The 25,212-nt window shown below is 42.0% G+C and overlaps 1 protein-coding gene across 4 annotated transcripts in view; it reads right to left on the bottom strand.

Annotated features, from left to right (window-relative positions):
• The window catches only part of Parn (poly(A)-specific ribonuclease), a 219,066-nt gene that overhangs the window by 192,495 nt on the left and 1,359 nt on the right, over window positions 1-25,212 (bottom strand). For 3 of the 4 annotated variants that reach the window (XM_029561999.1, XM_029561997.1, XM_008829899.3), the window contains exons 3-11: window positions 23,267-23,346; window positions 22,383-22,450; window positions 22,220-22,301; window positions 13,450-13,510; window positions 10,460-10,625; window positions 9,703-9,765; window positions 8,150-8,188; window positions 6,658-6,700; window positions 4,442-4,522 (exon numbers count right to left, since the gene is read on the bottom strand). In XM_029561999.1, coding sequence (XP_029417859.1) covers window positions 4,442-4,522; window positions 6,658-6,700; window positions 8,150-8,188; window positions 9,703-9,765; window positions 10,460-10,625; window positions 13,450-13,510; window positions 22,220-22,301; window positions 22,383-22,450; window positions 23,267-23,346 — 683 coding nt within the window. The remainder of the gene's footprint in view (window positions 1-4,441; window positions 4,523-6,657; window positions 6,701-8,149; window positions 8,189-9,702; window positions 9,766-10,459; window positions 10,626-13,449; window positions 13,511-22,219; window positions 22,302-22,382; window positions 22,451-23,266; window positions 23,347-25,212) is intronic. The other variant, XM_029561998.1, reaches the window with a different exon arrangement.

Genomic DNA, 25,212 nt, shown 5'->3' with positions numbered 1-25,212 from the left:
CCATGCTTCCAAGTGAAGCCAGCCATGGTCGAGCAGGACCTTTGACTTATCTTCACATAGGCAGAAGTGGTAAAAGAAAGGAGCCAGGGGCTCCTCCCAAGCACATGTTACCCCTGAGGAACAGATCCTCAAAGGACCTTAAGATTGAAAATAAACTGTTTTATCTGGGCCAACTGTAGGGTCTTAAACTCCCAAAAGGAAAGTATAACCAAAGATTAATGGGGTCAATATAAATTTTAAGAGTCCATATACATAGCTAAAGGCTATATAACAAGAAACAATGCCAGGCAGGAGATACCTTCCTTTGCGTTATTGGCCAAGGTAGCACAAGAGACTCCCAGACCGTAACCTAGCATAGAACTGGAAAAATGAACAGCAGAACCCAATCTTATCTAAAGGAATATTGACAACTGATTGCTGCTAGATGAGGAACAGCTGATCTTCCTAAAACAAGGCTCTCTAGATAGATCAGATTCAGCAGACTGACTAGATTCAGCAGACAGACAAGCACTGGAGAATGGCTGGGGTGTCAACAACACAGTGGACAGCAACAGGGATGACAGAGTATATGGGCTCCAGTGTGTGGGGGGTGGGAGGCTATGGGAGGGTGCCATTTGGGAAGTGGGTATATAGATGAACAAGATTGTGTGGGATGTTCTATATGATATACACACAGAAAAATCAACCAATTTTTTTAAAAAAGGCTTATATTTGAGGAGGAAGCATAAAAATTTACTTCATATTAAACAGCAGAGGTGATAAACATTACCAGTGAACTCTACCTGATGACTTTATATCCATACTCAGGTACTAAGGATTCAAGTCAGACAGTAACCCAGCATAGAACTAGAAAAATGAACAGCAGATTCCAATCTTATCTAAAGGACTATTGACAACTGATTGCTGCTAGATGAGGAACAGCTGATCTTCCTAAAACAAGGCTCTCTAGATAGGCTGACTAGATTCAGCAGATGGACAAGCACTGGGGAAAGGCTGGGGGTGCCAACAACACAGTGGACAGTAACAGGGATGACAGTGTATATGGGCTCCAGTGTGTGGGAGGTGGGGGGCTATGGGAGGGTCTCATTTAGGAAGTGGGTATATAGATGAATAAGATTGTGTGGGATGTTCTGTATGATATACACAAAAAAAATCGATAAATTAAAAAAAAAGACATATTTGAGGAGGAAGCATAAAAATTTACTCCATGTTAATTAGTAGAGGTGAAGCACATTACCACTGAAATCTACCCAATGATTTTATATCTCAGATGCCAAGGATCTCAGAAAGTAACCGACTATGACTAGTAATAATCAGCTACAGAGAGATTAGAAACGCATGTGCAAACATTTTAGTGTTAATTGAATTAAAAATGAATTTTTCTGTATGAAACTGTATTTTAATAATCAAATGGAGATCTTTTTTAAAGGTTAAAACATTTAATATCTTATAGTTTATACTGAATACAATATTGTTTAACTGTATTAATTCAACTGTAAACCTAAAAATTTACAGCCAATTTTGAAAGAGATGCATCTTAGCTCTAGAAATTGTTATTGAATATGTCGATGCTGTTGTAATGAAATGCTTCTTCTAATTATGTGGTTATTAAATAAATAATTTTTTTGTCTTTTTGAAGCAGGGTCTCCCTGTAGCCCCAGCTGTCCTGGAACTCACTATGTACACCAGGCTGGCCTTGAACTCACAGAGATCCGCCTGCCTCTGCCTCCCAAGTGCTGGACTACGGCACGCCTGGTGTAATATGAGTGTATCGCTTGCATGTATGTAAGTGCACCCATGTCATACAATACCCCTGGGGATCAGAAAAGGGCATCGGATCTCCTGGAACTGGAGTTAAGGATAGTTAGCCACCATGTGGGTGCTGGGATTCCAACCCAGGTCCTCTGCAAAAGCAGTCAGTGCTTTTAACCTCTGAGCAATTTCTCTAGCCCCCTAGATATTTTTAAAGATGGAAAATAAAGAAAACACTCATATACAAACTAATAATAATAATGAATACAATTTTTTTAAAAGAAAATGGTTGAGATAGGGACTTTTGTGTTATTTGTGATTTACCACAATTAAACTAAAAAGCAGTTACAAGCTTATTAACAACAACAAATCTCTAGCTTCAGTCTTTACCCCAGCATCCCGCGACTACATGACATGTCAGCCCCCTTCTCCAGCCATGCTCATCCCTTGTCTATGTCACAATCATCCCTTACACACTTGTCCAGTTAAACCCATGTCCTCAGGATTGTACTAGAGCGAAGACTAGAGGTCTTCGCTCACTTCTCAGGCACACTCTGTTCTCTGATGCACATGCAGTCTCTGCCATGAACACCACATCCAGCCATCACTTCTCTCTAGTGCTCACACATGACAAATCAGCCAATAGGATATCTACCACAGATGTCCCAAAGTACCTAAAACCTCACTGGATCAAAATCAGAATGGACCATCTTTTCCACTTCTGCATGGTATCCTGATAGCTTTGCACACATCCAACTATGTTATGCAGGCAAACACTGGTCTGTGTCCTGGTAGAAGGCCAGAGAGGATGGGTGGCAAAAGCTGCTATGAGGCCACCTCCCACCCACCCCTATAGCTCTTGAAGGACTGTCATGACAGAGTTCCTCATTTCCCCAGGGTTCTAAAGAGGTGTAGGATTTCAGTCCCAGTCCCCTTAGATTAGAGGTGCAGAATACAAAAGCGCTGAGCTGCAGTCAGAACCAGTTCCACAGTAATGGTTATTCCACAGACCACTTGAAGTCATCTCGCTTTTTGTTCAGTGTTGTTCTTTTTGGTGTGGGGACACAGAACACAGGCAGCTCGCATTTTTAGTTCAGCTTCTTTCCTCTGTAAGGAGTAAGTTATCTAAATTTCAAAGTGGATCACTGTATCTTTACTGATCAAGTTGGTCAGTACATAACTACATAGGGCCCTTAACACTCACTATGCCCACACCTGCTCCTGGTCTCCTCCATCTGTGGTTGCCAAGATCACTCCATATTACCCCATCTGAGTGAACTGATTACAGTCTTCACAGTCACTCAAACTTCTGGCTAGAGTGTCATCCTTCTCCAACCACACCCACGCAAATTCCATTGATGCCATCTTCCTTCCAAGGACCTCCAGTCCACCCATATTGCTCCTAACTCGTTCATTCCTGGTCACCAACATTTCTTAACCAGGCTACAGCTTAATTGGGCTCCCTGCCACAAATCTTGCTAAATCTATTCATACAACAACCGGGTGAGTTTCAACAAGACAAATATGACCATATCACCCTAGTGAGTCAAGTCACATGCTCTGAACTTTGTCATAGTAAAACTATTAAACTGTATAGAGTTAAACCTAGCCATGTCCACTAATGGCAATGAAGCATATTGGCACATACCCAGGTGATAATCAAGAACAACTTTGTAGCCATAGTGGTGGCACATACTGTAATGTCAACACTTAGAAGGTAGAGGCTGGAGGATCAGGAGTTCAAGACCAGCCTACCTAAGCTTCACATGAGACTCTGTCTCAGAAACAACAACCAAAAGCATCCACCTTCTTTGCTAAGAATTGGGAATTGAACTCAAGTCTTATACATGCTAAGCAAGTGTTCTACCACTGAGTTACAGTTTCAGTTCCAAGTAGACTTTTTCCAAGTCTACTTCAATTAAGGTGAGACTAGCCAACCATGATATCAGATTTTTTTGGCTATGTTTATATGCACATGAGGATGCCTACAATTTCATGTGTGCACAGGTATACAAGATCACATGTGTGTAGGTACATGCATAGGCCAAAGGCCAAACTTGAGTTTGTTCCTTAAGAGCCATCCACCTTATTTTTTGAGACAAGGTCTCTTACTGGAATCTGGGGTTCACCAAACAGGTTGGCCAGTAAGCCCTAGGGACTTACCTGTCTCCCCCTCCGCAGTACTGAGATGACAAGTGTGCACCACCAAATTTGGCTTTTTTCTCTTTTTTTTGGTCTTTCTGAGACAGGATCTTCCTGTGGCACCAGCTGGCCTGGAACTCACTATGTAGATCAGGCTGGATTTGAACTCACAGAGATCCACCTGCCTCTGCTCCTGAGTGCTGAGATTAAAGATATGTGCCACCACACCCAGGCTAACTTCCCCTTATTCTAGTTCAGGTTTTTCTACCAATTCAATTCTTCAATGATAGGTAACTATTCATTAAATTGAGTCTAACATAACAGGCATGGTAGAACACTCTTATAATCCCACCAGGCAAGAGGATTCTAAACTTGAGCCAACCCAGACCTACATACTGAGAGACCCTGTTTCAAATTAACAAATAACAGTATACAATGAAAGAGAAAATAAACTGAATCCAACAACTGTGATCTAGAAATACACAGAAAGGAATAAACCAAACGTGTTTTCACTTTTTATCTAAGGAAATAAGAAAAGCACAATCACCTGCTCTTTTGTGTGTTTCTCCTGTTCTCTTCTTTTGCGTTCTTCTTCATCTACTTTGCTGATAACTATGTATCGCTCCTTCTAAAAGATAAAGAAGATAAGTTTTCTGGAAACAACTCGACCCCCAAAAAGTCAGAATTCCACTAACATTCAAAATTATAACACAGCACCCAGGAGGCTAAGGCAGTAGGATCATGATCTCAAGGCCACTTGGGCCACACAGTGACTTTAAGGCCAGCCTGAACTAATTAATGAGACCATCTCAATGAACCAAAAAGAATTCATAAAAACAAAAAAGTGAGGCTTCATATGGGGCACATGCGTTTAATCCCAACACTCAGGAGGCAGAGGCAGGTGGATCTCTGTGAATTCAAGGCCAGCCTGGACTACAAAGCGAGTTCCAGGCCAGCTGGGGCTAGAGGGAGACCCTGTCTCCAAAAGACCAAAAAATAAAAAATAAAATTTAAACAACAACAACAACAAAAATATATATATATATGTATACATAGATAGAGATATAGATAGATAGATATAGACATATATGCATGCATACCAAGGCCTGAGTCAAGCACAGCAGAAAGTATTTTGAGGGGCTGCAGAGATGGCTCATCAGTTAAGTGCACTCCCTTCTCTTCCAGAGGATCTGAGTTCGGTTCCCAAACCCACAGCAGGCTGCTCACAACCTCCTGTTACTCTAGTTCCAGGGGAGCCAATGCCCTCCTATGTCCTCCAGAGGGATTATGACTCACAGGCACAAACACACACATATACACATAATTAAAAATAAAATAAAATGATTTTAAACTTTTTTTAAAAAAAAGAAGGTATTCTGAATGTCAAAGCTGAGTTGAAACACTACAAATCAACATTTTACCTCTGCATTTCCATATCCTCCATGTTTACTTAATTCAAATCAGTAAATGTTCACTGAAATTACTAATAGGCTGAGAATAATATACTTCATACAATGAGCACTATGATTATGTAGCATTTGAACATGAATGTCTACATAATTAGTTTTAAAATAAAACTTCCATATCATATTGATAAAACCCTTGGACTTTCTAGTTAGGAACTAGATAATTACAGTGTTCTTTCCCATATACCACATTTTCTATGCATTGAGTACACTGCAGGGGAGTGAGATGGCTTAGAGGTTCAGAACAATTGCTATTCTTGCAGAGAACCTGAGTTTGGGTACTAGCACCCATGTCTGGCTGCTTATAATCACCCGTAACTCCAGTCCCAGGGGATGCAATGCCTTGGGCCTCCACAGGCACTGGCACTCATGCATATGTACTGCCCCCCAACACACACACACAAAAATAAATCTTTTTTATTCCCTTTTCTTTCTATGGTATTTTTTTGAGACAGGTCTTACTATGTAGCCCTGGCTAGCCTAGAACTTATTATGTAAACCAGACTGGTCTCAAACTCATAGGTATCTGCCTTCCTCTGCCTCCCAAGTGCTGGGATTAAAGGCTGTGCCACCATGTCTTTAATAAAATAAAATTTAAAAAATTACAAAAATCTTAAAAAAAGCAAACAGCTGGGGCCAGTGAGATGTCCAGCAGGTAAAGGTATCTACAACCAAGCCTGAAGACCTAGAACCCTCATGGTGGAAAGAACTGACTCCCACAAGTTGTCCTCTGACTTCCACATGCCCGCACCCCCAACATACATACAAAATAAATAACTAAATGTAAAATTAAGAAGAAAATATATTGTAGAGCATGTCCATATTATAGAAGATCACTTCCACTTATCCACTGAATCATCATTTTACAAAACTGTGAGCAAGCCAGGGGTGGTGGTTTACGCCTTTAATCCCAGCACTTGGTCAGCTCATGGTCATCATCCCCAGACCCAACATACAAGATGAGGCTCAGCTGGAGTGGTGGCTATGCCTTTAGTACTAGCATTTGGGAGGCAGAGGCAGGCGGATCTCTGAGTTCAAGGCCAGCCTGGTCTACACAGTGAGTTCCAGGCCAGCTAGAGCTGTAGGGAGACCCTGTCTCAAAAAAGACCAAATACCAAAAATAAAAAAACAAAAAACAAAACAAAAAAATCAACAAGGTAAAGCTCTCAAGGACAAATGAGTTGCCCAAAGTCACCAGCTCATAGGAAGCAGAGCAAAGGTGAAAATTCTGACTGACAACATGTTGGTAAATCACTGGGTACATTTACTGTTAGTTAATGTACTGAATAATTCTTACCTTTTCAGTTTCTAAGGTCTCAACATGAATGCCTTTGGGATACCTAAAGAAAAAACAAACACATGATACATCCTCTGCATCAATACATGAGTCAACGGCTGCTGAAACCCAAAGCATTCTAAGAGCAACCATGTGGCTATAAACTAAAGTTTTACTAAAATGGACTTTACAATAAGCCTGCTTCATAACATTTTAGTAGCTAAATGTTTCCCTACCTTTGCTCTTAAATATACAGGAATGTTATCAATTTTTAGGATTTTAGTGCTTTCTAAAATGCTTGGCATCTTATAATATAGTCATTACCATTACCATAATATAGTCATATACTCATTACCACACAGATATATCTTCCTTTAGTATAATGCCTACTTCCTAACTAAAGTCCTGAAGGTCCCTGTAGACAGCATGGGGCACAAAAGCAGAGTCAAAATTTGCCTTCGTAGTTTGCATCAGCCAAGGAGGAGAGGGATGTGGAAAGTACACAGAGTGAGCTGCAAGGATAGCAGGACAAGAAAGGAGCCAGGCAACCCTTCCTGTTGCTTAAAGACTAGTGCCTGTATCCATGTCACTGGAAGATTATTTTTTTAATTTGTATGCAAGCCTATGTGTGTGTGTGTGTGTGTGTGTGTGTGTGTGTGTAAAACATATGCCTATAAGATACCTTAAAAACATCTACTAAGGGGGCTAGAAAAATGGCTCAGCGGTTAAGAACACTGACTACTCTTGCAGAGGACCCAGGTTCGAATCCTAGCACCCACATGGCAGCTAACAACTGTCCTAACTCCAGTTCCAGGGGATCTGAGACACTCTTCTGTTCTCCCTGGGCATTGCACAACACTGGTACACTTACATACATGCAGACAGTACACAGATACACATAAAAATAATAAAATTTTTTTGTTTTTGGTCTTTTTGAGACAGGGTCTCCCTATAGCCCCAGCTGTCCTGGAACTCACTAAGTAGACCAGGCTGGCCTTGAACTCACAGAGATCCGCCTGCCTCTGCCTCCCAAGAGCTGGGATTAAAGGCGTGCGTCACCACCCCCAGCTATAAAATATTTTTAAAAAATCTACTAAGAAGTGGTAACAAGGGGCTGGAGAGATGGCTCAGCGGTTAAGAGAATTAACTACTCTTGCAGAACACCTGGGTTTCAATTCCCAGAACCCATACGGCAGCTAACAAGTGTCTGTAACTCCAATTCCAGGGGAAACCGACACCCTCTTCTGACCTCCACAGGCATTCCATGACACATTGCACTTACATTCATGCAGGCAGAACACTCACACACATAAAATAAAAATACATATTTTTTTTTTAAAGTGATAACAAAAAAATTAGTGAAGTAGGTATTCCATTTAAGAAACGAGGGGAACCTGATAGGGTCAAATCATCTCAACGTGAAACTTCAAGAAAGAAATGAGACCAAAGAGGATACCGGGTTTTTTAATCATGAGTCCTTCACAGACCTCTCACACACAAACCAAACACTTACTTCCAGCTCAAAGTCTGATAAATTAGTTTTCTTTGGAACCTATAAAATAAAAGAAAAGGTATTAACTTGGACCATTAAGAGTGAACCCTACATGGGCTTGGTGGTGCACACCTGTAACCCCAGCAATCAGGAGGCGGAGGCAGACAGATCTCTATGAGACCAAGGCCAGCCTGCTCTATATAGGGAGTTCCATCTGTGGCTACAGGGAGACCCAGTCTCAAAAAATAAAGGCCAAAAGCAAAAATAGTGAACCCTAATCGATCAAGCACAAGTTGGGAAATGATTTAATTCAAAATCCTCACTAGAAAAGACAAGAATTGGGCAACAAACCAAATTTCTGAGTTGGGAGGATTCATCCTCACTGTCTTCCTTCAGAATTTTAGGGTTTTTTTGGTTTTTTTTTTTTTGAGACAGGGTCTCCTTGTAGCCCCAGCTGTCCTGGAACTCACTATGTAGACCAGGCTGGCTTCAAACTCACAAAGATCCACCTGCCTCTGCCAACCAAGTGAGAATTTTAATATTATTATATTACTTTTTTTGTTTTGTTTTTTTTTGAGGCAGGGTCTCCCTGTAGCTCCAGCTGGAACTCACTATGTAGACCAGCCTGGCCTCAAACTCACAAAGATCCACCTGCCTCTGCCTCCCAAGTGAGAATTTTAATATTATTATATTACTTTTGTTTTGTTTTGTTTTGTTTGAGGCAGGGTCTCCCTGTAGCCCCAGCTGGCCTGGAACTCACTATGTAGACCAGCCAGGCCTCAAATTCAAAGAGGTCCACCTGTCTCTGCCTCCCAAGCGCTGGGATTAAAGGCATGCTCCACCATGCCCAGCTATATTATTTTTAAATATTTTTTCTATGTGTATGAGTATATTGCCTACATGTGTGTAAGTGTACCTGTGTTGTACAATACCCGTGGAGGTCAGAAGAAGGCGTCAGATGGCCTGGAATGGGAGTTATAGACGGTTGTTAGCTACCATGTGGGTGCTGGAAACCAAACCTGGGTCCTCTGCAAGAGGAGCCAGTATTCTTAACTGTGGAGCCAGGTCTCCAGTCCCTTACACTGCTTTTAAAGAATAGGTAGTTCGCATCTGATCAAAATATTAGTTCCTGGAGCCTCATGAATACAGCTTAAAGTAGACACATTCAAATACTTGTGAAGCTTGTCATGAAGGAGAAAAAGATGCTGATACTCTTGGCAATGCTGTAGGCTTCCTGCAGAGAAGAGCTTAAAGAACAGAAGTGGCTGACTGAAGTCTCCTCCAAAGTCCCTAGGGTAACATGCCTCCAGGCCAAGGCAATTATGCTGCTCTTGGGCACAACCTAAAGTCAGAGTTGCAAAATGATTTCCACCCAGATGGCACATTCATTCATCATCTGAAGAGACAATTGTTCCCACTGTGCCAGTGCTAAAGTTAGTGGTTAAGTCTAGGGAATGCACCTGTGACAGGAAGACCATTCATAAGGAAGCTATAAAAGGACCAAATGCATCAAATGTCAGAAATTATCTCCCTTTTCTCAAAAAGAACACATGAAAACAAGCAAGACAACTAACCCAGTGCATGGCTCCAAATCCAGGTTCTTCTCTTCACTCTGTAGCAAACTTTCTATCTTCTCTCTGAGGAATGAGAATCAGACAAGGACCATCAGCAAAGGAATGAAGGGATCAAACGGAATGACTGTACTCAAAAATCATACTCAAAGCCAGGCATGGTGGCGCATACCTGTAGTCCCAGCACTTGGGAGGCAGAGGCAGGCGGATCTCTGTGAGTTCAAGGCCAGCCTGGTCTACATAGTGAGTTCCAGGACAGCTGGGGCTACAGGGAGACTCTGCTTCAAAAAGACAAAAAAAAAAAATCATACTCAAAATATTCAACAGTTCTACTCAAAAACAGTCTAAATATTGGGCTACAGTGTCGCTCAGTAGTAGAGCACTTGCCTACCGTGACAAAGCCTGGCTTCCATCTCCAGCACCCTCAAAACAAAAAACAAAAAACAGGCAATCTCAATATATTTCTTTGCTTTTTTGTTCCTATTTCTGGTTTTCTGGGCGGGCAGAATCACTGTGTGTAACAGGTGTAAGAGACAGATATCATCAAATGCTGTAATTAGAGCCTGCCACTCATATCACACCTGTGTACACACCAGGGTAGCACAGGTAGGTGTAAGAGAGAGATATTATTAGATATGCCAAAATTACGGCCTGTCACTCATGTCACACCTGTGCAGGTACCCTGTGTATGACACCAAAGTGTGAGAAATAGAGCCCAATGTGTCCCCAGTGCACATTTGATCTTAGTTTAGGAACTTACATTACTTGATCAATAAACTTCTTCTGATCCTCAGGAATCATCACAGGACATTTTGAAGTGTTAGGGGACGCATACGCCAGAGCTCCTGCCCCATTGGCCTGAGAACGTTTTTCATCATACTGTTCTCTCAGCTGCCTTTCTTCCTCCTGATTCAAATACGGAATTCCTACACATAATTTTTAAAATAATAAATTAGAAGTAGTATTAACTTTTTCTAATTTTAATTTTGGGAGATGGAGAGATGACTCAGCAGTTAAGAACACAGACTTGCTCTTGGAGAGGACCCAGGTTCAGTTCCCAGCACCCACATGCACCTAACAACCATCCATAACGCCAGTTCCAGGGGATCTGACACCCTCTTCTGACCTTCGTGAGCATGGCCTGACATGGGTACACCTATATGCACTCAGGCAATACACTCATACACATAAAATAAAAACAATAAATATTTTTTAAAATTCTTACTTGGCCAGGCGTGGTGGTGCATGCCTGTAGTCCCAGCAGTCAGGAGGCAGAGGCAGGTGGATCTCTGTGAGTTCAAGGCCAGCCTGGTCTACAGAGTGAGTTCCAGGCCAGCTGGGGCTGCAGGGAGACCCTGTCACAAAAAGACCAAAAAAAAAAATTCTTACTGGGCGTGGTGGAGCACACCTTTAATCCCAGCACTGGGGAGGCAGAGGCAGGCGGGGCTCTGAGTTCAAGGGCAGCCTGGGCTAAATAGTGGGGTCCCGGGAAGCTGAGGCTACAGGGGGGACCTGTCTCCAAAAAGACAAAAAAAAAAAAAAAAAAAAAAAAAAAAAATCTTAAAATTTTTATTTTTATATATGGGTACGTCTTTGTCTATATACATGTACGTATGTATGCAACATGTGTGTTGTGGGTGCCTACAGAGACCATAAGAGGGAGGTAGATTCCCAGGAACTGAAATTATAGGTGATTATGAGCTGCCCAATAACCAAACTGCAATCTCTGGGAGAGCAGGAAGTGCTCAACTGCTGAGCCACTTCTCCAGCCTCTATACAAAACATTTTTAAGTATTTTTTATTTTATTTACTTTTATTTTATGTATATGAGTGTTTTGCTTGTATGTATGTAAGTGCACCATGTGCATGCAGTCCTCATAGAGACCAGATGAGGGTGTCAGATGGCCTGGATCTGGAGTTAAGGACAGTTGCTAGCTGCCATATGGGCACTGGGAACTGAACCCAGGTCCTCTGCAAGAGCAGCCAGAACTCTTAACCTCTGAGCCATTTCTCCAGCCCCTGACAATAGAATCTTGAGTCACACATTTCACTGACTGCCAGTACAGAGACCTCAAAGCTATGAAAATCTTTCCCCATAGAAAAGGTGTATGAGTTGGTGGGGTCAAAGGTGCAAGTGCTCACTCCCCCATACAAAGCATTTCAACAAACCAAAGAATCTATCATACTCAGAAAAGACAGACCATATCTTAAGTAATCTCAAAATGTCAACAGAGAAGGCAAGTGATCTTGTACAGTTAGGTGATACAGTCATTCACTCTTTCAATAAGGACTTGGCACTGATGCTGTGTTGAGCATTTATCAGGCATGGGTTCCATGATGGAACAAGCAGGAGCATCCACTCTAGGAGTTCTGAACAGATGGGCAGAAAAGGCCACTGTGAGGGGAAAACCCAAATGGCATATGAGTTGTATAAGCACAGCCAGGGGAAGGGTATCTCTGAACAGACACATGAGAAACTGCCCAGAAGATTGACACAGCTTAGACGTTCCAGGAGCAACAGGACGCTGCTGTGGCAGAGCACGAGGATCAATACAGGAAGAGTATGACATCAGGTTGGAGAGGGGATGAAGCAAGATCATGTAAGTCAAGCCCAGCCTGGTGGTGAAGGACTGTAATCCCAAGCTATTTGGAAGGCTGATGCAGGAGGATCACAAGTCCAAAGCCTATCTGAACTAGAGTGAAACCCTGTCTCAAAACACCAAAATAAAAACAAATAAATATTATTATGTCCTTGTAAGAAATTTATCTTAGAGCATGAAAAGTCTTAAGCAGGGGCTGAAGTTAAGAATACTGCTCCTGCAGAAGACCCAGGTTCAGTTCCTAACACCCACGTAGCAGCTAACAACCATCCGTTACTCCAGCTCCAGGGCATCCTATGCCCTCTTCTGGCCTCTGTGGACGTTGCATGCACATGGTGCACTTACAGCTATGCAGGCAAAACACTCATACACATAATAAAGTTTAAAATTTTTTAAGTCTTAAGCAAAACAAGATATTACTTGCTTTATGTCTGAATATCAGACTGACTGAAGTGGAAGTAAGGAGATCAGGGAGAAGCAACTGTACCCATATGGGCAGCTCACAAAAGCCTCTAACTCCAGCTTTATGGGATCTGACATTCTTTTAGCCACCAAGTACACATGCATGCATGCACAAGTAAAAATAAATCTTTTTTTATATGAAACCAGCCAGGCATGGTGGTGCACATCTTTAATCTCAGCATTTGTGAGACAGAAGCAGGTGGATCACTTTTGAGTTCAAGGCCAGCCTCATCCACATAGTAAGCTATAGGCCAGTCAGAGCTACATAGTGAGACCCTGTCTCAAAAACCAAAATGAAACTGAACTATGTAGTTTAAACAAATACAAAAAGACAGGGAAAAGTAGGATAATAGACGGGGCTGGTGAGCTAGAAATCAAAAACTACCTATACATTAAATCTGTGAGTATAAAAAAATTAAGAATTTCAGATATAAACTTGTAGCTTAAGCTGGATGAGGTGATGTACACCTTTAATACCAGCATTCAGGAGGCAGACGCAGGTGGACACCTGTGAAATCAAGGCCAACATGGTCTGTAGTGAGTTCCAGACCAGCCAAGACTACAGGGAAACTCGGTTTCAAAAAAAAAAGTCTAAAAATTGGAAATTCTCAAAATGAGATTTACTTTCCAAATGACATCATTATGAAGGTTTATCAGCTCTAAAGGTAAGTCATGTAGAGACTCTTACCATTGCGAAAAACTTTATTGAAGTCAAATCCTTGGCTCGCTAGGAAGTCAATGCTGGAGCTCTGGAATAAGACATGTTCGTGAAGTTAGTGGCAGGGTTGAAGTCAGAAACAGAGAAGTGACTCAGACAAGTAAATATGACAACACAGCAAGGACAAAGCGTGCCAAAAGTCAGAAGACAGGGTTTCTACCTGTGGCTGACAATGACCAGTAGTTCACTTAAAACACCAGGGCTCTACTCCTTAATAGCTTATAAAGCAAACATCCTTGTTTTACAATATTTGCCAAAAATCCAAAGTAAAGAGATATTTCTCCAATGGCAGAAGACTCCTATCCTCTGGGTACTGTACTGAGAGCCTATGAACAAAACTAAAGTATATTTATACAACCTCAAGTAAAAGGCTAAGGTAGCTCACATGTGTAGAATATAACTCATCACTAGCTACCTCAAATCAAACATTGAAGGCTCCAAATCTTTATGTTATTATTATTGGGGTGTGTATGTGAGCGAGAGAGACAGGGGAGTACTGTAGTGGCACATATATAGAGGTCAGAGGACAACTTTGTGGAATGGATTTTTGCTTTTCACCTTTATGTGGGATCAGGGATTAAATCCAGGTGGTCATGCTTATAAGGGAAGCACCTTTGCCCAAGCCATCTTCTCAGCCATGAAGGGCCAAAATCTTTTTTTTTTAATATTTTATTATTTTTATTTTATGTGTACGTGTATTGCCTGCATATATGTTAAGTGCACCCATGTTGTGCAATGCCTGTAGAGGTCAGAAGAGGGCATCAGAGTTACAGACAATTGTTAGCCACCATGTGGTGCTGGGAATTGAACCCCGGGTCTTCTGCAAGAGTAGCCAGTGCTCTTAACCACCACTGAAACCTCTCTCCAGCCTGAAGGCCCAAAATCTTAATGGGTGCAGTCTTCTTTTGTTTTATTTTGGTTTGGGTTTGGGTTTTGAGACGAGGTCTCATACTAACTGGATGGTCGTAATGTTCCAGATCAAGAGATCCAGTTAGCAAACTTAACTAAGCAAATGCATCTCTACCAAGAATAAGCTGAAATAAACAAGTACATTTATTAAAAATTAATATAAAATTTTAGAGATTGTACATGAATGTGGCCAAATCATGAACTTCTCACTCAAGGTGACTAAGAAGGAAACAATATTGTAGCTACTCATACTTTTTTTTTTTTTTGTCTCTTTGTTGGTTGTTTTTTAACAGGGTCTCTCTAGTCACAGCCCACCTGGAAGTCACAATGTGAACCAAGGTAGCTTCAATCTTCTGCCTCTGCCTCCCGAGGGCTGGAATTAAAGGCCCACGCCACCACACCTGGAGCTACTCATATTTTTATGTGTTCCTAAATTCTTTTTTTTTTTTTTTTTTTATCTTTTTGAGTCAGTCTCCCTGTAGCCCCAGCTGGCCTGGAACTTGCTATGTAAACCAGGCTAACCTAGAACTGACAGATATCTGCCTGCCTCTGCCTCCAGAGTGCTAGGACTAAAGGCGTGCGCCACCATGTCCAGCGTAACATTTTGTGTGTGTGTGTGTGTGTGTTCCTAAATGTTTACACAGTCACATAAACACTAAATCTCTAACAGACACACCAAAAGAGAAACTTTATATAGGCATTTTTGTCTATCTAGTACTAGACCAAGGCTGATTTAACTTTCCACTTGAAACCCCATTTACCCAAGAAATATCATACAAGCCCAAATATACAGGCCTACAAAATCGAATACAAATCAAACATGTACTGACTAATAAATCGCAAAGAAATTTACATTAAGACAATTCTTCAGAAGACATAAAATTTTACCATTTATGAAAGATGAAAGCAAATTTACATTTTAATGTGCTTTTTTTTTTTTTTTTTTTTTTTTTTTTTTGTCTTTTTGAGACAGGGTCTCCCTGTAGCCCCAGCTGTCCTGGAACTTTACAAAGATCCGCCTGTCTCTGCCTCCCAAGTGCTGGGATTAAAGGCGTGTACCACCACACCCTGCGCTTGTTTATTCTTACATGAAGAACTTGGGGCTGAGGAGATAGTTCAGTGAGGAAAGAACTACCAATGACCTGAGTTCAACCCCCAGGGCCACCTCGTAGAAGGAAAAACTGACTCCCAAAACTTGTCCTCAGCCCCCACCCCCACACACACACTGTGGTATGCACATGCTCCCACACACACACCCAAACAATAAATCAATTAAAAAATAACTTTTGGGATGGGAGAAATGACTTAAGCAGTTAAGAGTACTGGCTGCTCTTACAGAGGACCTGGGTTCACTTCCCAACACCACATGGCAGCTAACAACTGTCTGTAACTCCAATTCCAGGGAATCCATTATCTTAGTCTGACCTCAACAGGCAGTGCACACATATGGTACACTTACATACATGCAGGCAAAATACTCATACACATAAAATAAAAATGAATAAAAAAACTTTTTCTTTGGTCTTTTTGAGACAGGGTTTCGCTGTAGCCCCAGCTGGCCTAAAATTCCCTGTGTACACTAGCGTGGCCTCAATCTCACAGAGATCTACCTGCCTCTCTCTGCCTTCTGAGTGCTAGGATTAAAGGCACATGCCACCACACCCAGCTCAAAAAAACTTTTAAATAAATAGCTTGCTTAAAAAAGAAAGTAATCACAGCTGAATATTCAATCCTGCAGGATCTAAAATATCTCTGACTTTTTTCACAGCTGATGATATTCTGATTTTAAAATCATCAATGTTGAAAACACTGCTTCCCAGAAATACATAGTACAAAATGTAAAATTATGTTTGAGGACACTTCAAAAATTGATGGAAATTCTGTCCTAATCCCAAGCCAAAAGTCATTTAATATTTTTTATAAAATTCAAGACAGCAACACAAATGGCCATTTTTATTTTTTTTTAATTTATTTATTTTTATTTTACATTTATGAGTGTTTTGCCTACGTGTGTAAGTGCACCCATGTCATGCAGTGCCAGAAGAGGACAGAGGAAGGCTTTAGATCCCCTGGAACTGGAGTTACAATAGTTGTTAGCCACCATGTGGGGTTCTGGGACTCAAATGTGGATCTTCTCCAATAACAGCCGCTAAGCCATCTCTCCATCCCCCATAAACAGGCATTTTTGAAGTCAAACATTCTGACACAATAAAATCTATCGATATGCTTATTTGATCCATGCTAAAGATGATGGTAGGAAAATATTTAAAGTCTTTGTCATAATTAAGCCATTCTGTTTCTATAAGAGCAGAAAACATTGTATGGACAGTAAACACTATGATTCACAGCATACAGTAGTCTCAAATCTAAGCCAGAGTATGTGGGCAGAGTTTGTTATCATCATGTATAGCAGGCAAGTGAAGTCACATGATGCACCACAAAGGAGCATTGCCAGAAACACCTTGGATTAATCACACACTTGTTTATTTGTTTCTGGTTTTGTTTTTGTTGGGTTTTTTTTGAGACGGGGTCTCCCTGTAGCCCCAGCTGGCTAGATCACAAATTTGCCTGCCTCTGCCTCCTGAGTGCTGGGACTAAAGGCATGCACCACCACACCTGGCTTTTTTATGGCTCTGTTTTTGTTGGTTTATTTTATGTGTATCACTGTTCTGCCTGCATGTATGGTAAGTACACCACACATTCACCTGCTGCTGAAGGAGGCCAGAAAGAGGGTATCTAATCCCCTGGAACTGGAGTTACAGATGGTTGTAAAGTACCATGTGAGTGCACAGAACTGAAGGTGGGTCTTCTGTAAGAGTAGTCAGTGCTCTTAAGGGCTGAGCCATGTCTCCAGACACCTCCCCCACCCCCCACCCCTTTTTTTGAGACAGGGTCTCACTATGTAGCTCCAACTGGCCTAGAATTCACTTTGTAGACCAGGTTGGTCTCAAACTCACAGAGATCCACCTGCCTCTGCCTCCCAAATGCTGGGATCAAAGGTATGTGCCACCATCCCCAGCCACAAGTTTTTTAATTCACTTTTGGTCAATGCATGTTCAGAAAAAATTTTTGTTGCCAAATTTTTCATGACCTCCACATTTAGCTACCCTATAGAGGATGAAGATTCAGTCAGAGAAACTGTGTACCAAACTCCAAAACATCATACTTTCCTTCATCCCGTTAAATTCAGAATCAAAGACTCAACTATCCCCTCTTAGAAGATACCTATTTCCCAATTAAATCAACACCATTGCTGGGTGTGATGGAACACACCTGCAACCCCAGCACAGCACTTGGAAAGTGGAGGCAGGAAGATTAGAAGTTCAAGGCTGCATGAGGAATTATCTAAAAAGAAGGGGCTGGAGAGATGGCTCAGTGATTAAGAGCACTGGCTGCTCTTCCAGAGGACCTGGATTTGATTCCCAGCACTCACATGACAGCTAACAATGGTCTATACCTCCAGTTCCAGGAGAATCTGATGCCCTCTTCTGACCTCTGTGGGCATTGTACAACATGGGTGCACTTATACACATGGAGGCAATACACTCATACACATAAAATAAAAATAATAAATAAAATATTTTTTTAAAAAAGGAAAAGAACTTTCTATTAACCCCACATATAGCAATAATACAGCAATAATAATTTAAAAATTTCCAACTATGGATTACCTTCCATGAATTCAGATACAGACATTCAGTCAGAAAAAGGGGAAGGCAAAGAAAAGGAGGGGGACAGTGGGTATGGTGACTCATGCCTGTAATCTCAGCACTTGGGAAGATGAAGCAAGAGGACTGCCCAGTGTATTAGTTACTTTTCTGTTGCTGTGATAGAAACACTGACCAAAGCAACTACAGAAGGAAGAGTTTGAGTTTATAGTTCCAGGGGAATTACAGTCTGTCATAGAAGGGAGGCATGGTGGCAGGAAGTGGCTGGGGCAGGAGCAGAAAGCAGAGCATTCACATCTCAAGCAGCCACAGGGAATAAAAGAGAGACTGGAGATCTGGCAAGGCTTAAGAACTCTCTAAGCCCGCCCCCAGTGACTTCCTTCCTCCAGCATGGCCACACCTTCGAAGACCTCCCAAAACAGCACCACCAACCTGGGACAAAATGTCCAAATACTTGAAGCCTATGGGGGAACATTCTCACTCCAACCCATTCTCACTGTAACCCAGCCTGGGCTACAAAATGAGCTGGAAGCCAGCCTAGGCCACAGAATAAGGCCCTGCCTTGAAAGGAAGGAAGGAAAGGGAGGGGAGGGGAGAGGAAAGGAGAGAAGGGAAGAGAGAAGGGGAGGGGAGGGAAAGAGGAGGGCTGGGGATGTAGTTCAGTCATCAGAGCACTGGCCTAGAATGCATGAGGCCTTGAATGTGATGTCATAAATTGGTGTGCTGGTATATACCTAGTAAGAGGATCAAAAGTTCAAGGTCATCCTTGGTTATATAGCAAGTTCAAAGCCAGCCTAGACTATAAGAGACCATGTATCAAAGAAAAAAATCAAGAGAAATAGAGAAAAGTGGGGTGAGGATGGGGAGAGGAAAAGCGTATAAACACCATTCTGCAATTCTGTCTGTTATTCCACTCCACCACACATTTCCTGGAATTATACAGGGTTCCATTGGTCCATTCCACCATATCTTGCCTAACATCTCAGTTATGTACACACATTTATTTTTCAAGGACACAGTATGTGGTGTTACCTTCAAGTTCTCTATGATTTAAGGTTGTGAAAGGCTCTTTGAGAGTAATTTATATCATTTTAATCTACTCACTGACCCTAGCTCCTAACTCATTTGTAGCATCAGTTTTGCAACAGTCAACTTCTGTGCCTGCGTGCCTGCAAGCACACCTCTGTGTCTGTGGAATATGAATAAGTAGGTATGGGTGCACATGCCCATGTGTGTCTGTGGGGGTATGAGAAATCAACGCCAGGCATCTTCCTAAAACTTTCTACCTTAGTGTGTATTTGTGTGTTGCGGGGGGATGAGTATCTGAATGTGGATACATGTGCTTATGTGTATCCGGGAGTGAATGAATCAGAGGTCAACATCAGGTATCTTTCTACTACTCTCTACCTTTGTGTTTGGGGGGGTGCTGATGGATGCATGTGTGTATACATGGTTGTAACTCAACTCACCCACACAGGCATATGTGGAGGCCAGAAGTCAACACCAAGTGTTTTCCTCTCTCATTTTCCACCTTTTTTTTTTTTTTTTTGTCTTTTTGATACAGGGTCTCCCTATAGCCCCAGCTGGCCTGGAACACGCTAATGTAGACCAGGCTGGCCTCGAACTGAACTCACAGAGACTCCACCTTATTTTTTGAGACAGTGTCTCTCACTGAACCTTTTCAGCTATGCTGGCTGAAAGCAACCCCCAAGATCCTCCTGTCTTTACCCCCAGCACTAGGGGTACAGTCAACCATTGGTAGCCATGCCTGTGGGTTCGAGGGATCAGAATTCAGATCCCCCATTCCTCCATCTCTCTAGACCCTGCAGTCGTAGACTTTTAAACAAAACAAGAGAAAACATAAAGCTCTGGGATTACAGGTATATAATACCATGCCTAGTTATCTAAACGTCTGTTCAGTATTTTTTTTTTTTTTTTTTGGAGACAGGGTCTCATCTTACTATGTAGCCTTGGCTGATCTGGAATTTTATAGACCAAGTTGGCCTCAAAGTCACAGAGTTCTGCAAGTCTCTGGAGTGCTGGGATTAAAGGCATGTGCCACTACTTACCCAGTTAAACTTCTGGAGGGTTTTTGTTTTCTTTTTTCTTTTTTTACTCTTCTTTTGCGACAGGGTCTCCCTGTAGCCCAAGTTGGCCTGGAACTAGAACTGGATTTGTATACCAGACTGGCCTCCTTCTCACAGGATCCACCTGCCTCTACCTCCCAAGTGCTAGGATTAAAGGCATGCAGCACCACACATGGATGTTTTTTCATTTTTTAAAAGATTTCTTTTTTTCTTTTTTTTTTTTTCCCAGAGCTGAGGACCAAACCCAGGACCTTGCGTTTGCTAGGCAAGCGCTCTACCACTGAGCTAAATCCCCAACCCCTAAAAGAATTTTTTTTTTTTTTTTTGGTCTTTTAGAGACAGGGTCTCCCTGTAGCCCCAGCTGGCCTGGAACTCACTATGTGGCCCAGGCTGGCCTTGAACTCACAGAGATCCGCCTGCTGCTGGGACTACAGGTGTACACCACCACGCCTAGCTTTTTGCCTATAATTTAGTGAGGGATATTTTAGCAATTAATTCCAATTATTGTCCTGTTGCTAATTTACAGAGAGACTACAGGAAGAACTGAAAACTATAAACACAATTCTACCCTGCTAAAAAGGGTGCTGGGATTAAAGGCGTGCGCCACCAAGCCTGGCAAGTCAATTTATTTTTATTTTATGTGTAGCAGTGTTTTGCCTGCCTGGTATCTTGTGGAGATCAGAAAAAGGCACTGGATGGATGCCTTATAACTGGAGTCACAGATGGTTGTGAACTACCATGTGGGTGTTGGGAACTAAACTTGGGTCCTCTGCAAAAGCAGCAAATACTCCTAACTACCGAGCCATATTTCTAGCCCCTTGATCATTTTTTTTAATGGTTTGTTTTTTTGTGTTTGTTTTGAAGTAGTCTCACGTAACCCAGACTGGCCTCAAATTTGCTATGTAGCTAAAGATGGCCCTGCTCTACCTCCCTGGTGTTAGGATTACAGTCATGTACTACCATGCTCAGTTTATGCAGTGCTGAGAATCAAACCCAGGGACTTGTATATACTAGGCAAGCAGTCTACCAACTGAGCTACATCCCCAGTCCCTATCTTGCCTTATTTGATACAGAAAGTGCTCAGAAGTCTGTCCTCTGGATTTTCACAACTGCATTACCACTTCTATGGCAGAGAAGAAAAAGAGCAAAATTCAAATGAACTCACATTACTATGGGGAGAAAAGCTCAACCAGGATTACAAGGGAGAAGAGGCAGCACTTCCCTTCCATTCACAGATTCCAACCACTTATTCACATTCTCCTTATCCATGACAATAATCAAGCAGGTAGAAACTAAAAGGTATCCTGTGTCTCCCCAGTCAGTTACCACAAGAGTCTAAGGAGAGCCTCCCAGGTTCTCTTGCCCATAAGACCCTTCCTCAAGAGAAAAATTCAGTCCTTTCTGCCTTCTCTTTCCTGATGGGTACTTGGGGAAAGGACCTGAGTTCAAGTAGTTTGGCTTGTCCAGAAAAATAAAGCTCTGCCCTTGGGGCAGGTACAAAGATTATGAGGTAGGGAGAAGCAAGTCCTGATGTAGGATGCAATTCCAGGGAAGACATTACAAGTTCCAAATGGAGTCCCACTCAAATGTCACGATCCCAAATTTAGCTTTATTAATAAAGTTCGCCCTCTAATTTCCATCTGCCTGTCTCTGTATCCTATTTCTTGCAGCATTCTGAAGTAAAAGGGGAGATAAAAACTGTCATTAATTTCCCAAACCTAAAACTGGAGGTCAGAGAGGTAAGATAATTTGCCCAAAGCCTAAATCTTTTTTTTAAAAGACAGAGTCTCATGTAGCCTAGGCTGGCCTCAAACTGACTATGTAGCCAAGGATGACCTGAATGAGCCTCCTACCTCCACCTCCTAAGTGCTGGGATTACAGGCATGTACTACCATACGCAGTTTATATGGTGCTGAAGATAAAACCCAGGGCCTCGTACATGGAAGACAAGCACTCTGTCAGCTGAGCTACAAGCCCAGTCCCTAAAACAAAATCGTAAAAAGGAATTCAGATTCTACATTTCTACTGTGCCCCACTAGCAAGCCATAAAAGAAAAAATCCACTCATGCTACTAACCTGGCAAACAAACTTGACGTCTGGTGAGGATCTACTGAAGGGCTTGGGGAAAACATAGAAGTTAAATGACTTCGTTATATACCTGGGAAAATAAGAGAAAAGGTGACTTAGAGAGTAACATTAGGCTACAACTTAAGAATTCCCACCACTTGTTAAAACCTACTTTGAATCTGTGTGGTCATACTTAAAAGCGCAGAGGCCAAACTGAAACAGCAAAAAGTCCATGGAATGCTGGAAGGGAAATTAAACATCAAATCAACTTGACTTTGGCGAAACACTTCTGATTGGAACAGATTATGCAGGCTATGTATCAGAAGCACTGTTTATTTATATACATCTCTTAATTGTTTTCCCAATTAAGAACTTATCCATCATCCCTGAGCATCATATTAGGTCTATTTCCAAATACTGAAACAGCCACAACATATTTATTTCCTACAAATCAAATTACTATCAAGCATAAGCCTTCCCCAGAATGCTTTCTAGCAAATGATTATTTTTACTGCTGTTTTTTTTAAATATTTTATTTGTTTATTTATTTTATTTTATGTGTATGTGTATACTGCCTGCATGTAGGAAAGTGCACCCATGTCATACACTGCCCACGCAAGACAGAGAGGCCATCAGATCCCCTGGAACTGGAGTTACAGACAGATGTTAGCTGCCATGTGGGTGCTGGGATTCGAACCTGGGTCTTCTGCAAGAACAGTCAGTGTTCTTAACCACTGAGCCATCTCTCCAGCCCCTTTTGCTGCTGTTTTAAACATCACTAAAATGTTTTGTGGCTGAAGCAGAGAAGCACTACACTTCGAAAACATTAACATGTAATTTTAATGATTTTATCTCTCTGTAACTCAGTGGAAATGGGATCCACATGAGAAAGAAAAAGACTTTTTTTTTTTCCAGAGTCTCCGTAGTCCCAGGCATCACTATGTGGACCACACTAGCCTCTATTTCACAGAGATCTTCCTGCCTCTGGCTCCTGGGGGCTGGGATTGAAGGCAACCTCCCAGCCTAAGAAAAAGACTTTTGAGTACATTCACTTGCCTTTTTAAGCTTCTGGTACCTCTCTTCTGGGGTGTCAAAACCATTTGTTAATGCAGTGACTGAAGGACCATCGCTGATTCCTAGATTAGAAAAAAATAAGGTTTATTAATAAATGCTAGTGTGAAAATGTCACCATCCGATGCCACTATAATTTCATACTGTTATAAATTTTTCAAAATTAACATTAATTTGAGTTATAGGTATAGTTCACTAGTAAGAAAGAGTGTCTGCCTCACATGTGAGAGGCCCTGCATTGGATTCAACCCCAGAGAAAATAATTAGGGGCTGAAGAAATGGCTTAGTCAGTAAAGTGCTTGCTGTGCAAGTATGAGGACCTGAGTTCAGATCCCCAGCTCCAACATATAAAAAAAAAAAAAAAAAAACACAGATGCGGGCTGGAGAGATGGCTCAGTGGTTAAGAACACTGACTGTTCTTACAGAAGAGCCAGGTTCAAATCCCAGCACCCACATGGCAAAAGCTAGGCATGGTGGCACACGCCTTTAATCCTAGCACTCAGGAGACAGAGGCAGGCGGATCTCTGTGAGTTCGAGGCCAGCCTGGTCTACATAGCAAGTTCCAGGACAGTTTGGGCTACAGGGAGACCCTGTCTCAAAAAGACAAAAAAAAAAAAAAAACAGATGCAAGTAACACCGGGGAGGCAGAAATAAGTGGATCCCTGAAACTACTAGTCAGCTTGCCAGTCAGCTTCACCAAATCAGTGAACACCAGGTTCAATGAGATAGATATGCTGGCTCAAAAAATTAAGTGGAGAATGATTGAGGAAGAAACCTAATACTGATCTCTGGCCACCACACACATAGACAGTACATCCACACCTACACACAAATGCACAAGTACATTCACCCAGGCATGCAGACACTTGCAATCTTGTACATACACACACATACACACACACACTCACACTCACACACAAAGAAAAATACTAAGAGATTAACTGGCCAATAAGCAAAACTTTCTAACAATGAACAGGGATATTCAAACTTGAGAATGGACAGTTTCCACATCTAACATAGGTCTCAAAACCCAGTAATGCTGGACGTGGTGGCCCACACCTTTAATCCCAGCACTCAGGAGGCAGAGGCAAGCAGAGCTCTGTAAGTTCGAGACCAGCCTGGTCTACATAGCGAGTTCCAGGCCACCTGGGGCTACAGGGAGATTTGTCTCAAAAAGAAAAAAACAAAACAAAACAAAACAAAACAAAAAACAGTACTCACTTAAGAAAACAATCTCACCCCTCGTGAAGTAGCAATCCCCACAATCCCAGCACTTCAGAAGGCAGGGACATGACTGCTGCAGGTATAAGGCCAGCCTGATCTATATAGTAAGTTCTAGGCTAGCCAGGGCTATATAGGAAGACTATCTCGTAAAAAAGGAAAACAACCTCTGTTTAAACCCAGTTTTGCTCTTCCTAAAAGATTAGTACAAAACTGGGAGTGGGAGTGGTGGCATAAGCTTTTAATACTAGCACTCTGGAGGCAGAGGGAGGTGGATCTCTGCAATCAAGTCCAGTATGGTCGACATAGTGAGTTCCAGGCGAGCTGGGACTATAGTGAGACCATGTTTCAAAAAAGACAACCAACCAACCAACCAAAAATATTAATGTGTAAACTGACAGAAAGGAATTCATTGCTAGGAGACTGCTGCAGTACCAGTCTGTTTTCAGCTATGCATGGTAGCACAGGCCTATAGTTACAGTATTTGCGAGGCTGAGGCAGGAGGATCCTGAGTTTGAGAACCGAGCCAGACCCTATCTCAAAAGAGGGGGCTGGACAGAGGGCTCAGTGGTTAAGAGCACTGAGTGCTCTTGCAGAGGGCCCAGGTTCGAGTCCCAGCACCCACATGGTGGCTACGAACGGTCCTTAACTCCAGTTCCAGGGAAATCTGAAGCCCTCTTCTGACCTCCATGGCATTGCATGACACAGGT

Source organism: Nannospalax galili, unplaced genomic scaffold, assembly GCF_000622305.1.
Source record: "Nannospalax galili isolate Female #2095 unplaced genomic scaffold, S.galili_v1.0 scaffold32, whole genome shotgun sequence".
NCBI lineage: Eukaryota > Metazoa > Chordata > Mammalia > Rodentia > Spalacidae > Nannospalax > Nannospalax galili.
Note: the sequence above shows the minus strand (reverse complement) of the source record. Positions and strands in the feature narration are given on the sequence as shown.